Source organism: Hylaeus anthracinus, unplaced genomic scaffold (assembly GCF_026225885.1).
Source record: "Hylaeus anthracinus isolate JK02 unplaced genomic scaffold, UHH_iyHylAnth1.0_haploid 12001, whole genome shotgun sequence".
Taxonomy (NCBI): Eukaryota; Metazoa; Arthropoda; class Insecta; order Hymenoptera; family Colletidae; genus Hylaeus; species Hylaeus anthracinus.
The window spans coordinates 8,191,134-8,210,659 of record NW_026534348.1 but is presented as its reverse complement, the minus strand read 5'-3'; the positions used below and the strand labels follow the sequence as shown (position 1 = coordinate 8,210,659).

Here is a 19,526-nt window from a genome sequence, read left to right as displayed (position 1 = left end):
GAAAATGTTGTCCGAAGCTTCGTTGAGGAGATATTAACGGAAAACACTGACCAATCAGAGCGCGGCCGCCTAGCGCGTACCCACGCCTACCGCGGGCGGTCCACCGGCATACTCACGCTCTGATTGGTCAGTGTTTTTCGTTAATATCTCCTCAACGAAGCCTCGGACAACATTTTCGCTAAGGAAAAAGTTGTTTCAAATCATATCCCGAACCACCCCTTTCAAGGTGTTACAACATTTTTCGTATTTGTACTATTTTCTGAGAAATAAAGGTGCCCTTCAGTTTTTTACCTGGTTACATTGCACACAAGTAACAGAATCACTTTTTCCTCTTTCAGTATTTTGTCATATGTACTATACACGAGAAAAACGTTGGCTAGTTATAGCCTGAACACCCTGTATGTATTCGTACCACAGATGTGTTCCACGTATCAAACATTTGCATAGAGCTCACCGTTCAAGTATCCTGCGCGCTCATAGCTTAAGACGGCACTGTCTCGAAGTGCTTTGATACAATTAATTGTTCATTTAAGGGATGATTCCAAAGGCGTTGGTACCATGAGTAATAGTTAGAACCTATTAAATTATATAATGAAATTGACGGTAACAGAATTATTCGATCTCCTGGCGATTGCATTTAGATCGTCGAATAATTCTCATAATTTTCAATCCAAGTGTGTAACGCAATGGATTTAACGATTTAATTAATCAGTTAATTCTTTCATACGAATAACGTGGTAGAGAACTTTCGCTGAGAATTTTCAAGAATAATATTACAAGAGAGTTATGCAATTTGTTGTTTGTATGAAGCAGCAACAAAGTATACAGTCTAATTGTATATGTACATTTAGAAAATGTAAATTTTCAATATTTGATTCTCCTTTGTCTATGGAGAAATAAATAGATTTCTCAATTTTTAGCATTGTTCAATCTCTTCTTATTATTTATTTCATTTCATTTGACGTACCGTTTATAAATGTTCTTTTTTTTTTGCGAATTGAAAATGAAAAAATTCGAATAACTAACGAATATTAAAAATAATTAATCGAAAAATAGATACATTTGATGTTTTTCAAAAAACTTATTTTTTCATTTGCTTTTCAATTCGTGTTTCGATTTTACAATTGAACGAATTCCAAATTGAATATCAAAAATTATAATTATATGAAAAACTATTAGTTATTTCAAAAAATAGAAATTTATGCAGGCTTCCGTCGGCCACAAATCATCTTCCAAACGAATGATCATTTGCGGATTTTAGTTAAGTGTGTACTTATTATACAGTATAATAATAACCTATCTATACGTCGCAATTAGCATAACGTTGATAAATTTATTTCGGCGTGCAGTCGTACACTGTTCTTCTTCTATATAAATTTGCATCTTTCCCTGATAAAAACCACATTATCATAATTATCGGTATCGTATGCTGCTGAACAAACAAACAAATTACATCATCGTTGGAAAAACAATTTAAATGTCAATAGTCATCACCTCAAACCAACTGTTACATTCGTGACTTCATTCTCGGTTAATTTGTTCAGTTTACCCTTTTCTAAACAGTAATATCGAGCTTTGTGGATATGTCGCTTTTGCTATGGTGACTATTAACCCTCTGGTGGAATCATTTTCATCGTATGTCCGTCAGAGCATCCATAATCACCGCTGTTTATTTTTTTTTTTTTGTTTGGTTATCGGTACTTTCTAATACTTACCATCGTATCTATTAAGTTACACATATATTTGTTTTTCGATAAGAGGTCGGTAACACATTAATTGTAATTATTACTTATTTTGATGCTTATCGATATTCGCTAAGAATATTACTTATTGTTTCCTTGTTACAACGATACACTCAGAACATCGTTAAGTTCAAGTTCGGCGAGAGTTATTTGACATACAATTCTGCATAAATTTCAAGCGTGAAATGTCTGTTGCTTTTGATTTTTAGCCTGTCTGCTTTGAAACTTCTTTCTTTCATTTCGAAAATATACAATAGGAGATCAATGATTTGTTCGATCGTTAACTTCGCATATACATATGTATATATACAATGTACGTTAAAAGTGCAAATACCCCTCGCCATGGAAGTACTGATGTATGAAATATAGCATCGTGATGTTTCGCGACATCGGAATCCTTGTAAGATTAAGTTCAACAGAGCTAGCTTTGGAATTCATATTTGTTCATAGACTATTGCTTCAAAAGCTATGGTAGTTTCTACGTTCAGCAGACAATTGAAGAAACACTGTTTTACATTTGTGCCTATGCTAGGCTATGCTTGGCTAATCAGTGTTGAAAGGATGCAGTCGCGAAGATTAATCTATCAATTTAAAATAAATTAGATAATTGATAATAAGATACATTTGATAGCACGATTAAGCGATTAATCACAGAAAATTAGATTCGTTACAGGTTACTTTGATCAAGTGAAGCCCTTGTGTATTTTACCATTTTGATGTTTCATCCTTCGTACAATTTTGTTTATTAGACTTTGTGAACTTTGTTTCAACCCTTGTTTTAAATTGTCGTAGGGAAACTATAATGTTTCAATGAAAATTACAATTGATTTAAGTATAAATTTGAAAGTTATTTCAAGTATGTTTCCAAATATATTTTTAAATCAATTTAATTATCATTCAGAAATTTTTAGTTTCATGATGGAGACCTAAAAGGGAGACCAAAGTCTTGAGATTGAAAAAAGAAAAATACCTTTGTGAATGTTTTCACAAGTCTAATAAATAAAATTGTTTTTCGCATATTATCAATAGTACTACAGAACAATAAAACATCCATTCAGTTTTATTATATAAATTCTATCTTTCATAATTATCGAAGATGTATATATATTCAGCAGATTAATTAAATCTTTATAATACAAGTGAATGTATTATTGAATACATTATTTGGTACATTTAAAGTATAAGACAGTATTAAACTATTAGATATAAGTGATTTCATTAAGAGCAATTTTTTCATATTATCTGCAAGACTAAGAAAAATTAAATAACTAATGTACCTATACCATACACATTTGAAACTGCAAGTACAACTTATGACATTCAAAGTCTAATTTGTTCATTATCTGCAGATTTATAAAGCAGTTTATAATTTTTCTACAGGCTTCCATGTGTATTCATAGAGAATTAGATCTCGAGTATTAGTCTGGGTGTAAGAAATTTAAGGAACACTTTCTTGAGACTATGTTCAAGTTTAAGATATTATAATATAACAAAGTTACCAATGAGATGTAGATAATATATTTAGTATGTCTTTTAAACTGTTCGAAATATGTATGAGACTGAAATCTGTTTAGTAACAATTATGTATTTGCTTTGGTTAGGATGATAACATTGATTTAACAAAATATTTCAGTATACAAAATGTAAAGAATATTACTCAAACTCCTCTGATGTAGATCTAATTACATATGTATGTATCTAATGCTCTAACAAGAATTTTGAAGAAAAAAGCCTCAAAAATATCTTATTATCAATCCAATTATGAAAATCAATTCACTTTCATCATAATTTGTTCACCTACTGCGAAATAACCTAACGTTTTTTTATCTAATAGACTGACCGAGTCTAAGATTTCGTTGCATATTCACTGTTTTATCTCACTCATGTTTTGTTAGCATTAGCGTTACCTTAAAGATGAATACTTACACATTTACTTATAATATACACGAAAATTTTGTTAATAATATGTCACGAAAGAATCGATAGAAAATAGATGCAATGGTGATTAATTCAATTGCATTACATTTAAACAGACTTTCGAGGGAACCACTTTGACAGGAACTATTAACAGAAATTTTAAAAGCGGTGACATAATTAAAAATATAAATGTATTCATGTCAGGAATCATGTAGGATGTTGACAGTGCGATACGAAAGAAAAGATGCATTAAATTCCAGAAAAAAATGACGATGATTGTATTAAAGAAAAATACAAAAAACAAAAACAACAAAATTGAACGTAATAAAGAAGTTGCCCCCAAAATTACGTATGAAGCAAAACACGCAAATAGCTCACAGCAAAAGAAGTCGAAAATATTTTTAATATTTGCAATCTCAGGCTTTGCGTTTAAAATACGAATAAGTAAGGTTATTTAAATACTATACATTTACATGTATAGGTAGATACTAGATACACGTTTATCTACAATGCACTGTTGACAGTAAATATCCCAGAAATCTCCAATATATTTGATGCGTCATTGTAGTGGAAGATTAATCATACAAATTGACTTACATCTCGAAAATAAAGCCTCAGATTGGAAAACGATAACAGACTTTTCGATTTCCTTTGTTACAAGGTAGTTGCGCGTATTTGTTGGTTGTACAATTTTGGGAATCCCTATACAATGGATTGTTGTCTACAACGTGAGAACGTAACATGGCATCACAATAATTTGAACGAACTCAACAATGTATAAGCTTAATACGTTATGCGTAAAGTTAATGCAGAGATACTATACTGTATATATACAATTACGAATAATAGAAGACACTCGCGTACATACAAGAAATTATGAATACAGTCAAACTATTTACAACGTTAATAAAGTTCCTCTTAGCCTTAGATTAGACGAATCATTTATATGTAGCAACTATTCCAACTGAATTGTGTTCTTATCACGCGTACTAGCACACACTCATACGTATAGATTCTCGTCCGAAACAAATCCAAATTGGGTATCGTCGCATTTATACTCTTTCGTGTATCATCGGCACCAGCGATATTCTTCGTTAAAAAATTTGTAGCTAAGACTGATTTTTGTCCCCCCTTTTTTTTCCATTGATTATGGCTGAGATTAACAGAGTGCGTGTCTATTCACACAACAGTTTCAACGTTCGTCACTCCTGTGATTTTAATATTGAAAGCTACGTTACGTATGTATACTTGGTGCACGTCATGAAATTGACAACTGTTTTATCGGATTTATATATAATAGCAAACTTTCTAGCTACACTTCGAGAGTAATAACTTGTTCTTTTTGTTTTTGTTTGCGGTGTTTAAGTATTTGTAAGATTTAATTAACCGTTTATGCTTATAGACCGACACCAACTATCAACTGCTTAGGCCTTTTTAACGTGAATAATAAGTGGGTACGACTATTACGATCGTACGTAAAACGCGTTAACATGCAGATGACAGTTTTTTTTTCTTTTTCTTTTTTTTAATCTCTTAAGCCCGATTATCATAGCTTTGCCGACGAGTGTTGTATATAAGACATTTAGTATTAAAACGTGAGCCCGGAGAAACGTTAATAAGCGGATATTCATTCAGAATAAATTCAATTTTTTCATGTGAGAAAAAATAAACGTAATGTTCCTCTAATAGTTCATGGTAACCTCTTGACTTATTTAACTTGTTTATTCGTCAAAACAGTTTCCAATTATTTTCGTCTTTTTCAGTGATATATTATGAACACACTGGTATTTTATTTTTTTATAATATTTTATACAAGAATTACAGAGAAAGATATAAATTACTTTTTGGATGTAAAAAATATAAGAAATTAAATTTGTAATATTCAAAGACAGTTGACTGGCTATTGAGAAACGGATGTGATAGTTGCAAAAGCTAAGGAAAGATATTTTTTCAATTCGCGAAACATTTAACATGACATTTCTAAGGATAAGTTCAACCCATTTATAAATTTGTTTTGAGGTACATACATGAAAGTATCAATTATGTGTTTTCACGTATTTACGCATCGTGTTAATAATAAAGCTAAGATATGTTTGTTTGTAATAGTGACAAACAACTAAGTGAAATTAACAATTCTTCATTCAATTTTAGCATTGCGCATAAAATGCCACATTTTCGTGTCACGTGTGTATTTAAATTGTGCATAAATAAATCTGTTCATTTGACATTTTACCTTTAGTAAGAATTAAAAAAGTTAAATAAATCGAGTTAATGCTCGAAACAACTAGAAGAACATTAAGTCTAGATATTCATTCATTGTCTAATACGAGGCACACACAGACAGCCAGGCGGTGTGATTCACCTTAGAAGATTAAAACTTGATGCACTCTATCACGCTCTAATACATTTAACGAAGAGTAAAAAATGGGATAAGTGTGTGTGTTTTTTTTTTCTTAATAAAATTAATTTGATCAGATTCTTTCACTTTATCGGAATGTATCGTGAAAGAAAGGAAAATTCTCACTTTCACCATTGAAAACTAAACGTACGTAACTCTGGTAGCAAAAGCCATCGAAGGTGTTTAATATCACGGTAAAATACAAAGGTGATGTTAAGGTTTTTCAATTCAATTCTTTCGTTACGATCGTGGTGTCACATTTAATTTACCCATATTTCTGGATAACCATTCGACTTAAAGCTGAAAGCTTGGATACCTATTAACAAGTTCCCAACAAAAAGTGTTCTCTATAATCATATACAATAGTATATGTAACAGTTACGCTCAGTCGTGCCATGTGTTCGTAAAAGCACCATCGAGGCGCTGATCTGAAACTACGATGGCTCTACAATAATTAACGTAATTGGTGTTTCTTCCTTGCGCAGTCAACAGTTCACTGTTGACGGTTGAAAAGTTTTTCTATCTACGATAAAGCTATATAATGGACGTATACATATATATATGTATATATCTATGTATATGTATATATCATATTATATGTATATATCTAAATAAGTTAAAAAAAAGAAGAACACCTACTACTTTTTACATTTCGCTGATTAAAGGCAAATAAATAAATAATTTTTATATAGACATAGATATAGATTAGTTAAAAGTGAGGGTACTTTTCCCCTTATGCTACAGTAAGCATCGTTACAGCTGCATCCTTTAAATATATGTTGCATAGGTCCATAGCAAATACGATTTCTCCATACTGTCTTATGGCAAAAGGATAAAACACTACAAAAATGCATCGAGACATTATCGAGCTAGCTAATTCACTTAAAGTCTCCCTAACGTTTACAACTTTAACGTTTCGATTCAATCGATATTCCGTATACACAATTATATTAAATAAAACGAATACATAAAAATTCCAATTTAATTTAAACGCGTGATTTGTGTTTTACATTTCCCTTCATGAATACGGATTGTATCAGGAAGATTTTCATAAAGTAAAATACAACCTCACAGAGGCTGTTGAAACGGTATAGATCTTGCTAACCCTTTCACCGCCCTCGAGGTGCTATAAGGTTTCGTTTGATTCATAATTAAGCATTTACCTAAATACCATAAATATAAACATTCTAATTTACTGGTTCAGCCTTTCGATTTTGAGACACAGGCAGTGAAAGGGTTAGATATATTCTAGTTCTGCGACTGTGTTTTTTTACCACCACGTGGTTTGATGCTTTCCGAAATTTGCCACATTGCCTCCTCACAGAGGAAATCGCTGAAATTATTGAAGAACGTTATTATACGTTCGTGCTTCTTGAACGAATACGTCCTGTAACAAGCAACGAATTCACGGTTCTTGAAAAGATTACCCAACAGTGGCGTACGCCTTAAATTAATGTTAAAAGTGTCCTTACCCTTTTTTGAACCTCTTCATATTTTCAACGATATTAAACTGCTGCCATCTCTTTGAAAAATTTATAGTGCCATCCGGTAATAGATCACTGTTTCCAATATGCACGAACGTAAGATCTTGTAACACGAGTCCGCTAAACATAGGAAAACAAGTTGTTTGAATAAAAATTTTCGGAGGACTTGGTTTTCAAATTATTGGAACAATATAATAAATATTCTTACATATATGGAATACACGGCGGCTGCGTTTCAGCTAGAGCTTGTCTGTAAGCCCTGAAACTGCTGGAACTATCGATAAGAGCACAGTATTCCTTCAAGCCTTCTGTAATATGTTTCTGCCACTCGAGCCTTCTAATAGGCGCGCTATCCAGTGCAGACAGCAACGCTAAATAGCTATTAAAATTATTTATTTTTCTAAGGTGTTTCATTATTTTAATAAATTTAACCACGTATTTCTCTCTGTCTTTCGCTTCATTTTCTAATCTATGCTCCAATATCCTCGATCTGGCCCAGTATGACATTTTGTTAAAATGTTCCGTGAACCTGGTTAGATTTGGACTTCGTTCTTCATTTTGTTCTTGGGCCCAGATCAACACTTCCGGTATCTCGATTTTCATGAACAAATCCGCGTCTAATAGTGTCATTTGCTCGGCTATTTGTTCACTCTTGAAGTCGAGGAGAGAAGCTTGCTTCGTTGTTACGCTCAGGGAAGAAAGAATTGGTTGCGTCGCCTGTAACTGTTTTGCTTGGTGTTTCTCCAAAATTTTCACGCGTAGAGCTTTTGCCATGGTAAGGTCACCACTACATACTAACTGTTGCACGAATTCCATCAAGGTTTGGAGGAGGGTATCATCGAGATCAGACATGCTAAAAATATTCAATATTTTCTACTTATTTGGAATTGTCTTGAGTATAAAGTGATTTGTATAAGTAACTTTTTATTATTAGATTATATAATGTAGCTTAGGTGGGTGAGTGTTTTTAGTGGGTAGGCCTTGGGAGACAGACGCTGAGCTATTGCTCGGTGACCACCACCCGAGGAGAGCCCAACGTAATCCCCCCCCGGGAGAACCCGGATATGCGTAATGCATTTTCACTCGGAAAATTATTCTTTGTTTTGGTACAGGTGCTGAGTGTGTGTCAAGGTTATCGTCGTTTTTTGAAATGTAATAATGAAATCTTTTTGCACATTATTAACAAGATATATATATATAAATAATAATTTATTTCTACAGATATGAAGACCGTGATATGTTTGTCGAAAGTTCTGATTTCAACAAAGATATGCTTGTACGGACTAACAATATGTATAATTTTATTGAATCTAATTAATATGTCTCATATTGACTTACGTTAAATCGCTAACAACTCTAACTAATAAGGAAAACGCTTCCCGCGCTGCCCGTTGCTTAACGATGTCAGCGGAGCAAGAAAATCGTTGATGACGTCTATGTAATTTTTGAATTAATTCAAGCGGCTGCATAAAAGTCCTGTATGTTGTCAAGAATGCTTCCTGATACAAAAAGTCTGTAAAGAGAACGAGTATTTAAAAATATGAAATTGTTAAATATTCATTTTAACTTGAAATTTTTAATAATGTTATCAAAATGATAAACACTATGAGTTTTTGTTTTTTTTTTTAAAGAAAAATAATGAGATTTACTTTTTTTTTTAAATTAAATAACAATAATTACTTGTGACTAATACGATGCAAACTAGTTCAATCAATTATTGCAATAACAATTTAAAAATACACAACAGGAGAAAAGAAAATTCGATAAATTATTACACTGACCTGACTCTTTTTCATCTATGAAGCATGAAAAAAAATGTAATGAATTATATTTTCTGACAAAGGTTTGCTCGTTGAATAATGAAAATAGTCTTTACCGTGTTTATTAGCTTTAGTTGCATGAATTAACAACGCATCTGGATGCCCTCCCCGTATGTCTGGTCCTTCTTCGTCAGGCTTTTTAAAGACTAAGTGCTTGCTGATGTCCAGTTCATCCAAAATGCTGTCATCTTGCTCAACGTCTCTTAATTCGAGAGTATTTTCATCGACTGATATCGATGACAGTGCATTACTCGCGGGTCTCGAAGGTGGCAATATCGTATCTAAGGTAATGTTGTTCTAAAAATAAGATATTTATGGTGAACACTGTCGATGGTCCAATATCTATTATATGTACATATTACTGCATTTTTTAAATTAAAGTAAAAGGATTTATTGATTTATAATAGAAGAATAGACTAATATGAAATAGGATTTTGAAATGCATGGATCAAATTGACTGGATTGATAGTTCTCCTTTTAATAGAGATGAGCTTGACACATTAATATCATAAATGAATACAAATTGTATGCTACGCGAGATTTATCGAATATGTTTACATTTTGTTGGTATTACTTACCAGCTTCGTGGGTGTCGAAGGTGTGAGATCCTTCTTCTCGTGAACACAGATAGCTTCTTCTGCTTTCACTGGAGTTGACGTCACAATTGGATCCATTATGTGTATACTTTGCATGCTGATGGTAGGTTTTGGTGAAATTGGAGGAGGTGTTGCATTTGATTTAATGGAACGGGATCTCTTTGGTGGCAATGCTGGAGGGAGACTAGAATTGTTTGTTACTTCGGTTACCGGCGGTGTCATTGTTATGGAGGTACTAAAAGAAACAAATAAGAGTTACTTTTCCATTTTCCTTAATGACACACAGGCAGCATTATAAACTCACGCATGGGTTTACATTAAATCACATACTTTGAGTTATCGTGCAACGTGGTCATAGTATGCGCCATGAAAGAACATGACTGTGTTGTGGTAAGGGCCATCTCGTGTTGTTGCCATTCTGCTTGCATTGAATTATAAGCTGCCACTGAATGGCGCGTCCCAAGACCAGATATGAAGTCATTGTTACTATGAGAACAGTTCCCAAACATCTCCATGTATGCCATGACTGAAATAGACGCAATCGGGTTTACATAACTTTAAGAATCTATTAGACACTTACGGCGAGATAATATAAAGATAAATAAAACTGTGACTTTATGATGTATAATACATATTATAGGTACAAGCATGATCCATGTTACGATAAAGTATTTTAAAACATAAGTAAATAAAATACATAAAAACACTGATGCACAGGCATATACTTTGATACGTTATTATGAAAATTCGCGGGAATAGAATTCACATAAACTTACTGGAATACGAATGAAATCGTTTGAACAACATCTTTGCAACGATTATAAGTTGTGTTTTCCGGAATCAGGCGGTTATATTTTGTTAAGTAAAGTATCACAGTAATACAAACGTAAACGATCTCAGACAATTTTAAGAAAATTTTACATTTCAGAAGAGTTCTCCTCCGTCGATTCTTCACGCACAATCGTGAAAACGAAAACTGAACGCTCCGGCGCTGTTTCAGAGTTAAAGAAGCATAAGTGTTAACTGACTATTAGCAAGGAAAGGTCAATTTAATTAGTGAAACAATGTCGGCGCCCACGTAAGTAGTTAAAGATTAGTTTCTACTGTTAATGAAAATTAGCACCAGTTGACGAAAATATTATGAAGTGCAATAATGAACGTTTATTAATTACGAATTAAACATATAGAAATTTATTTCACGAAATATTTTAATTGGAAAATAATAGGAAACAGTTTTAAGAACATGATAAAATAGTGAAGTTGAATATTACTTCCTGCTTTGAATGTTACATCGTGTATATTAAGATGTAAGCCATCGAAATGCTGACGATGTATGAATAAATTATCCAAGCTTATTGCCAAACGATATGTTACGTTTTAAATAATTTCGACAAAATGAGATTAAAAAGAAGATATGTACATGCCGCAAAAAGCTAGGAGCTTAAAATCGTGTATGAATGCGTGAAACGAAGGATTTCAACTTAGCGTGAAAGTGTTTGCTGTGGGATAGCTGATTTGTGTGGGCAGGACCCCACTTACCAGAATATGCCACTGATTGGAACACTGGGGGATACAAAATAATTTATCAGTTTTAACCTATTACCAGGACGAAATTTCGGAATTTCTACTCTAATATAATCTAAGCAATATCCAGAACAATTATATTCCTTAAATATTCGGTACGATTTCGATCGATCTTATCATTCAAATATTTCATTATTACTTTTAAAAAAGATTATAGTGAATATTGCTTCAACAGTGATAAAGCAATAGTAGTACAAAATATGAAAATAATTGCTTGCTTTATTACTGTCTTCACTATAAATTAAGCTTAAACTTACTGTGTCTTTTTTTGAGAGGAAGTGGAGGAGGTTCACTGGCATCAGGACTATCGCCATTGCTGGTGTGTAAACTACAGGTTGATAAATGTTCGTTCTCAGGTACATTGTCGTACTGCGATGGCTGACGTTCTTTCCTTCTTTTTGAACGTTTTTCGGGCAACGCTGGTGGTATGCCGTTAGCGTCAGATGCAGAAACTGATTCAATTTCCTACACAGAGTATAAACTGGAGTATAATAAACGTATATCATAAACGTGTATCAGAAAACAAATTCTACAAACGAGAGAAAAGGACAAAGAGGCAAACTACAGAAAATACATTAATACTTTAAACATTCGCAAAATACAAATAAAAAATGAAAGCAGAAACCATTATAATGTATCAATTATGCAGGGTGATTCAAAATTGTTGTCATAAAATTTAAACATGTATCATTATGCAAGGTTATTGTAAGATATAGTCACTTTAAGATATATCATGAATCACGCTACACAATTTCAAAATAGATATAAGAATGTCAAAAATCTGTATAAATCTTGTATTGCACAATTTTGAAATACACTTATTATTTGGTTTGAATATTAATTAATTCGGGGAAATATACATAATCAAGAAATAATTTCTTTCCCGATAGATAAAATAGAATACGTGCAATAGAGAGTGACAAATTTTATCTCATCTCTTATTAGAACAAAATTTTCAGAAATCGCTGAAAAAACATAAATAGTATTTGCGATACAATTAGAAAAAAACGTAGAGTATTTGGTCATACTACATGCGTGTATGTGTGTCAGTGATTAAATATTTCTACATCCGTGTTTATCAATTTAAGATCCAAGCATTTTCTTATGTCTAATGTGTATTTTTGCATCAACCTGTATTTACACTGAATTGGAACATAAAGTAAATTATATTTATATGTACCAGCTTTTCCAACAGCCCAGGATCTCCACTTCCAGACATATTTGTTGTGCTAATAGTACTCTCGGAACTGGTCATTGTCTTCTGAGTGAATATAGACCCGTTGCTATCCGAAGATAACTTGGTATGGGAAAACGATTGTTGCTGTGAATTGAACGTCTGGGAATTGTAACTAACGCTGCTCTGCTGGGACGATCTTTTGGATGTCACACTAGAGGCGGTATAACTTTGGGATGAACTTCGTTGTGAATGCATGGACACGAAACCGGACTCTTGCGTTTGGGTAGATAAACGTTCCATTTTTCCTTCTATACCTAAAACAGAATTAGCATATGATTTAAAATAATATACTACGAATCTTATCGTAGAAAGTGATAAATTTCAAATTCAGGCCCGCTGAAAAGATTTTTCTCTCCTTACAAAAAAATGTTTTCACGTTTTTCCACTTCCAACTGGTGGACGTATTAAACTTTCCGTTTTTACAAGACTACTCTTTCGAAGACGCCTTTAGGAAAAGTGCTCTAGCTTATTCCACCGACGTGAATGAACACATCTACTATACTGTTTACTCATGTAGTCGGGAGGTCTGACGCCTACGTTACTTGCTCTGCTGGCTATTTGAAGAATTCTTGCGTAATTTTAGTTCTCACATTTTTTTCTCTACGTTTATAAATATGTTCAACGTGACTCTCGCGCGTTATCTTACTTTGGCATTGCTAACGAGTAAAGAGGAATTTTAATATTACGTACCGGTAAATGGATTAAGCATTTCATGAGGAGTTTGTTGACCTAACAGCATAGTGCTCGGTATACTTGTTTCAGAACCGTCCCAGCAACCACAGTTCGAAGTACCATTAACCTGCATGCCTGTACAAAAGAAAGGTTTATGTCTATCACTCTGACAATGTTGTTTAAACGCTTGAATAAATATGATTATGGAGTTTTAACTATATTACACCACATAATGTTTAGTTCCTCGCGTAGAATTATTTCATCGAAAATTATAAAGCTTGAAACCTTTGAAATTGCTACACTCTGCATCCAAAGACTGTTCCAGTGAGACTGGCTTGATGATTAAGACGAGAACGGTTGAGACTTATTTTGCTGACTAAGCAATGTCTCCTCACAGTGCTCTTATGGACACGTGGAAATGTACTTGCACAATCCTTGGACCGCCTTCTTAGTAAGGTTTCGTTTCCAATATCACGAACTAATATTATAATTTGATGGAATGAATTTCAAGGTATGAACTTATGTGTCAATCTATGTTTATTCAGAAGACGATTTTCTTGATCTGGGTCAAGTTGGCTATATCGTACCACTTACTTAACAAATACTTTATCTTGCCAGTTTCATTTTACTCTTAATTTATAAAGATGTTGTTGACTGTAACGAATGAATATTTAATAATCCAACATGAATTATTTATGTAATAATCCAATTTAACGAATAACCTTGTATCAAATAATTTGTTATATATTATTACACCAGGTTGTGTAATACAATTTGTATGTTAAGTTTGATAAAAATAAAACACGCAATTCGAGTGGTGTTTTTAATGTTGAATGGTTTGAAGATTTAAAGTAGACGGTCTTTTCTTGGGCTGACCGAACATATTCCTAATATATTTAAACATATCGACTTCGTTTACTTCGGTCCTCTTTGACGACAAAATATCTATAAATAATACAATTGAAATTTTAAAAAGACTAAAAATTAACAATTACAAATATTAGTAAGCCTTTAGCTTAGTAAGTCTTTAGCTGACTAAAGAAAAGTTTTATAATTTGACTTTCATTCCTTCTTGTTACAATACTGATAATTCTATAATTTAAAAATGTTTAGCTACAGTAAGGAGCAAAACTGAACGGTCCACACAAATTCTTCTGAAAAATATCCTTTATTGTTTAAATAATTTATAACAAAGAAAAATCAACATTAATAATAGTTTCGTTATAGTTTCAACAAATTTACACTACTTTGAGTGTAAATATGAATTTTGGAATTCATCAAGTTACAATCATTTGACAACAATAATTCCTAATTTTACGCACATTTATACTTCTTCGGAGTTTTTAACAACTTTCCCATCATACCGTTGATAAATAATTGTGATTTTGTAATTGCTCGAAACAACAGGAATGATGTTTTATTAATAATTTAGGTTCTTAGCTACCCCAAAATTGACCACTTTTTAACATCCTCCTTTGTATAACTGGCTCAGTTTTGTTGTTTGCTGTACTTTATCACCGATGAAAGTCTACGTAAACTACATCACAGCGTGTTTAAATATAATGAGAACATTTTTTTTCATTTTTTCAACTATATCATTTTCTATTAAAATGATATAATGGTATCCAGTGATATTGATAGAAGCATCGCTCACCCTGAATAGTAGCCATCAGGCTGAGATCCATACTGTCGTTCAGAGACTCGTCGTTTGGTCCCATGATCGCTCGTATCTCATCCTCGTCGCGAGAATGATTCAGAGCCGAATCCAAACTGCCAGCCGACGCGCTTAAAAGAGACGACGAATCCTCTGGTGATCGACTTCGAAGGGAGACCCTATCAAGACTAGATGCTAAAAGACCCTCGGACTCGTCTAGCAGCTGCTGAGCCCGTGTCCTTCGTTTCGGTGGCAAAGGCGGCGGTGTCCCGGACGAACTATTCTCCTCCGACAGACGCACGTTGGTTCTGAAATATCGTTGGCATCGGTTTTTACCCTTGTTTCGAACAAACCGATGATACCGATGAAACGATAGCATGCTCGTTGCTACAAGAAGCTTAGGGAAACTACCTCTCAGGGAGTGGTGGTTTTGGGGGTGGACTAGAATCCCTTAAAATCGACTCTGAACTATGCGAACTACGGACCAGACTAGTAGTCGCAGCGGTTTGCTCTAAAATCTGCCTTTCCCTCGGGGTTAGCGGAATATCGGGTAAGGAATTTCTTTGTGGCGTCAATTCCGACCCATAACCCGACGTTCTGAAACGATTTCAGTGATTTATTGTCAAATTTCTATAGGTACGACTACATAAACAAAGATGGAGATCGTTTCTTTAACCCATTAAGTACCAGTGTCTTACTTCTAAATAAAATTCACTACGTTTGTTCTAACTGTACAAAAATAATATACTATGAATTAAAAGACTTTTTTTTATACTTTCTACTTCATTTTTTCTAGTGTATGTATTCTCTGTTTAGAGATCAACCTCCCCTTAAGCCACCTAATTAATTTTAGTAAATGGACTTGACTTATTAGGTTGTCTCGAAAGTTTCTTTCGCGAGTTGCACTCGATTATTTTATGTGGTCGTGTTTATATAAATAGACAATCTAATTTCATAGATATTCATGTTGTAACAGTAATCCAGCAAAATGAATCGTGCACAATTCAGTAATGTAACATAAAACATAAACTATTGTACATGTATTACTTATTAATAAAGCGAAAGAAACTTTTGGGACAACCTAATATTAAAACATTACTTCAGTAATAGAAATCTAACGAGAGATCTCCGTAAATCTAGTGTTAACAAAACGGATTCTTATGTTAGTACGAATTTTTATTAAAACTATGTTTGTTTGATCATACAATGCTATTATTCGTTATTCTATGTACATCGTATGCTGGTGTTTAATTTATGGGATACGTATCTTTAAAAGAAGAAATATTTTGTATGAAGTACGGTAAAGTAATGTAATTTTCCTACTTCTAAGAGCAAACATTATTCTGAAGTTATTCTAAAGTTATTCTGAAGTTATTCTATCCTGTTTTAGATATGTCTATAAATTGGAAAAATCTTCAACGTGTATAAACTTTCATACTCAAACTCAGCGAGATTTGCTGCCATCCAATAGACTTACCTAAGACAGGATTTGTTGGAAGAACCTTATGAAAGAGTTCACATGCAAGTTCGGAATAAACTCCAATAATTTTTTACTTCTGATACAGAAAAAGTACACTTTCTTTTTAAAGAATCAGTAGGATTTTGATCAACAATTAAATATTATTCTAGAAATTTACAAATACTTTTCTTACTTATTATTTTCCAATGAATCAGAGAAGATAATATGAATGTTGATAAAAGGATAATTTGGTGCTTAATGGGTTAAAATACTGGAGCTCGGATCATTGGAGATGTTATCGAGTACCTATTACTAGTTGTGACGGCTGCAGGTTTCTGTCTGTTTGCTATTTTCTCGTTAGCCAGGGCAACCAAATTCTTCACGGCATCTTCGACTAATCCTATGATGTGCGTGACGTTTTCAGTGACCAACGCAGAAGACTGATCGCCATGTAGCAGCACATCATCGCAAAGCTTTAATAATTGCGCCAGGGCCTGGTATACTTGATTTGTCGCTGATCCCAGAGTGGAGCTTTAATAAAAGTAGAATATTAATCGTGGAGACTATAACCCTGAACGTTAGTTACAAATTTGAATGTATTATAGTCAATAATTAAAACATAGATTAAATGCGCGTTTTCCTGATGAAAACGCTACTAAACACTATGTAAATCGGACTACTTTTAACGAAGATAGACAAAAAGCGTGCAAATCATTTTTTCCGTATTATTTCCTTCGAAATAATCCGAATTGTATCGTGTCTGGTACCATTTCCATCGGGATAACATAAGGAATCGATTGGTAATACATCCGTTAAGATCCGATAAGAAATATGGAAAATGATGGTCGATCTTCTTTGGGTCTAATTTGCTACCGTCCTTTTTATGATGCCATTGTTGTCCGGCGGCGGACTAACATGTCTACTCGGAAAAGCTTGAAACCATGCGAGTTGCCCGGTTCTTTCGGGCCGCTTGATTTTTTTCCGACCGCTCGGTTCTATTCGGGTAGCTTGAAAAATTCAAGTTTACTTGGTTTCTTTCGGGTAGCTCGAATCTTTCAAGCTACTCGGTTTCTTCAAGTACTCGACTCGGCTCGGAAATCGGGTCCCGGTTTGACTCGGCTTGAATATTCGGTCTTTCCGACAGCTCTAGTCGAAACGTGTTTATCACTGTCTCGTTTCGCTTGGAACGGCTTCGAGGCGACCCTGAGGGATGTGTAACGGATAATCACCTGTTCTCGGAAAGGAGATAGGACTTCAGCACGGTGTGTATCGTGGTGACGGTGTCGAGGACGATGGTGCCATTTCCTGGCAGCATCTCGAGCTTCTTCTTCGACACGACGTCCCTGAAGTGGAGCAGTGCCAGCTGCACCTGTCGCACGTGGATATGCAGATCTCGTAGGGGATTCTTGTCGATGGTGGTTGCGGTATCGGTGCAGCCAGGCGCGCTTTTGTCACGGGGTGTTCGCGGCGAGGAGGGCGAGGCCGCCCGTGTAGCCGCCCCGCTGCCTCCGCCGCCGCTTCCGCTGCCAGGAGAACGCATGTGGGAGAGCTTCTCCAGGAAGTCCTCCTTGAAGGAGCGCGCACGACGCGCTAGTTTACCGCCACGCGCCTTCCCGCCGGACCGTTCCTCGACTTCTGAAATAATACAAGCAAATACTCCTATTAAACACTGTTCCATTTGACAGACAACAGCAAAAACACAGCAAGTGAAATGTTATAATTACACCCCCGTTCAGAAGTTAGCGAGGCAGCTCAATTGGCCGTCGCGTAATGGCGGACACCTCTACTCGCACGCATTTTCGGTATTGGCCGAGTTTAGTTACTGTCGCTGGAAGGGATCTTGTGATGAGGTCGTAAACCGAAACAGTAGTAATTGCTTTATTGGACCAGGTAACTGATCCGTAGGACGACAGGGGTGTCGCGGCTCTAAAGTATACATGCCCACGTTACATCCCGGGGCTCCAAGACTTGATGTTTGCTACGCGGGTTTCTCCAAATTGGAAAAACCGAGAACTCTTGACGATGATTGGTTAACTAAGTTCCTACCTACCACAGTATTTTCAATAAGTCATTTCAATAAGTCAATAAGTCATTGTAAGGTTTTTTATAAATAAGATACACTTTAATTGTCCTCCTTCTAGACACAAACTCGATATATTTCTCTTAATCTCCAATTATAGTCAATCGTAATGATCACACTCGCAATCGCACACCTTCCGAACGCTCTCGTAATCTCTCTTTGTCCTTCTCCTCTCTCGCTGTTCCTATTATTTATGAGAGAGCACGAGACTCTCCCACCACACACATTACCCACAAACTTATACTGTCCCTATACAGTCGCTTACATCATTATTATTAGCTTGAAACATAAATATTTGGGTGAGTTTGATTAAACTAAACTACAACCTCTTCTCCAATCCCCTAGAATGTACTTCACAAAACGAAATAGTCTTATGGTAATCGATTCATGCATCACGGAATTATGTGTGAACATACACAAGAAGAAAAAAGTTATTGAAATATGAACATCCTAATTTCGATACCATACTGCCCTGAACGAAAAGTCTAGCTCTGTCCTTGTCTAAAAAGGTGTCAAATTACTAATTGCGGTCGACTTAAGTAGCAAAGAACGATATCCGACCGACTTTACGACCTCACAAGATCCCTTTCAGCGACAGTACATCTACAGGGTGTCCCAAAAGTCGGAGAGGAGCCGGAAATGGGGGGTAGCTGAGACGATTCTGAACAACAATTTCCTTTGCAAAAATGTCGGATGGGGCTTCGTTAAGGAGATATTAAGCGAAAACCCCGACCAATCAGAGCGCGCGTAGACCGTTCGAGCGGCCGCGGTAGCGAAGGTTACGCGCTGACGGCCGCGCCTGTACGCGACAAGTGACCTCGACGTGCATCGAAGGACATTGACGCTGCCGCCTAGCGCGTAGCCTTCGCTACCGCGGCCGCTC

At 34.9% G+C, this 19,526-nt stretch overlaps 1 protein-coding gene across 9 annotated transcripts in view; it reads right to left on the bottom strand.

The window, feature by feature from the left end:
* Positions 1-3,746: 3,746 nt before the first annotated feature.
* Positions 3,747-19,526, bottom strand: part of LOC128891167 (guanine nucleotide-releasing factor 2) — an 82,052-nt gene continuing 66,272 nt past the window's right edge. For 5 of the 9 annotated variants that reach the window (XM_054150447.1, XM_054150444.1, XM_054150443.1 and 2 more), the window contains 16 exons: positions 17,793-18,198; positions 16,870-17,094; positions 15,516-15,701; positions 15,105-15,412; positions 13,469-13,585; positions 12,722-13,032; positions 11,799-12,006; positions 11,497-11,520; positions 10,288-10,483; positions 9,940-10,192; positions 9,418-9,658; positions 9,323-9,337; positions 8,880-9,054; positions 7,750-8,394; positions 7,530-7,661; positions 3,747-7,444 (listed from right to left, as the gene is read on the bottom strand). In XM_054150447.1, coding sequence (XP_054006422.1) covers positions 7,306-7,444; positions 7,530-7,661; positions 7,750-8,394; positions 8,880-9,054; positions 9,323-9,337; positions 9,418-9,658; positions 9,940-10,192; positions 10,288-10,483; positions 11,497-11,520; positions 11,799-12,006; positions 12,722-13,032; positions 13,469-13,585; positions 15,105-15,412; positions 15,516-15,701; positions 16,870-17,094; positions 17,793-18,198 — 3,581 coding nt within the window. In that variant the 3' untranslated portion in view covers positions 3,747-7,305. The remainder of the gene's footprint in view (positions 7,445-7,529; positions 7,662-7,749; positions 8,395-8,879; positions 9,055-9,322; positions 9,338-9,417; positions 9,659-9,939; positions 10,193-10,287; positions 10,484-11,496; positions 11,521-11,798; positions 12,007-12,721; positions 13,033-13,468; positions 13,586-15,104; positions 15,413-15,515; positions 15,702-16,869; positions 17,095-17,792; positions 18,199-19,526) is intronic. The other 4 variants (XM_054150448.1, XM_054150446.1, XM_054150445.1 and 1 more) reach the window with 4 other exon arrangements.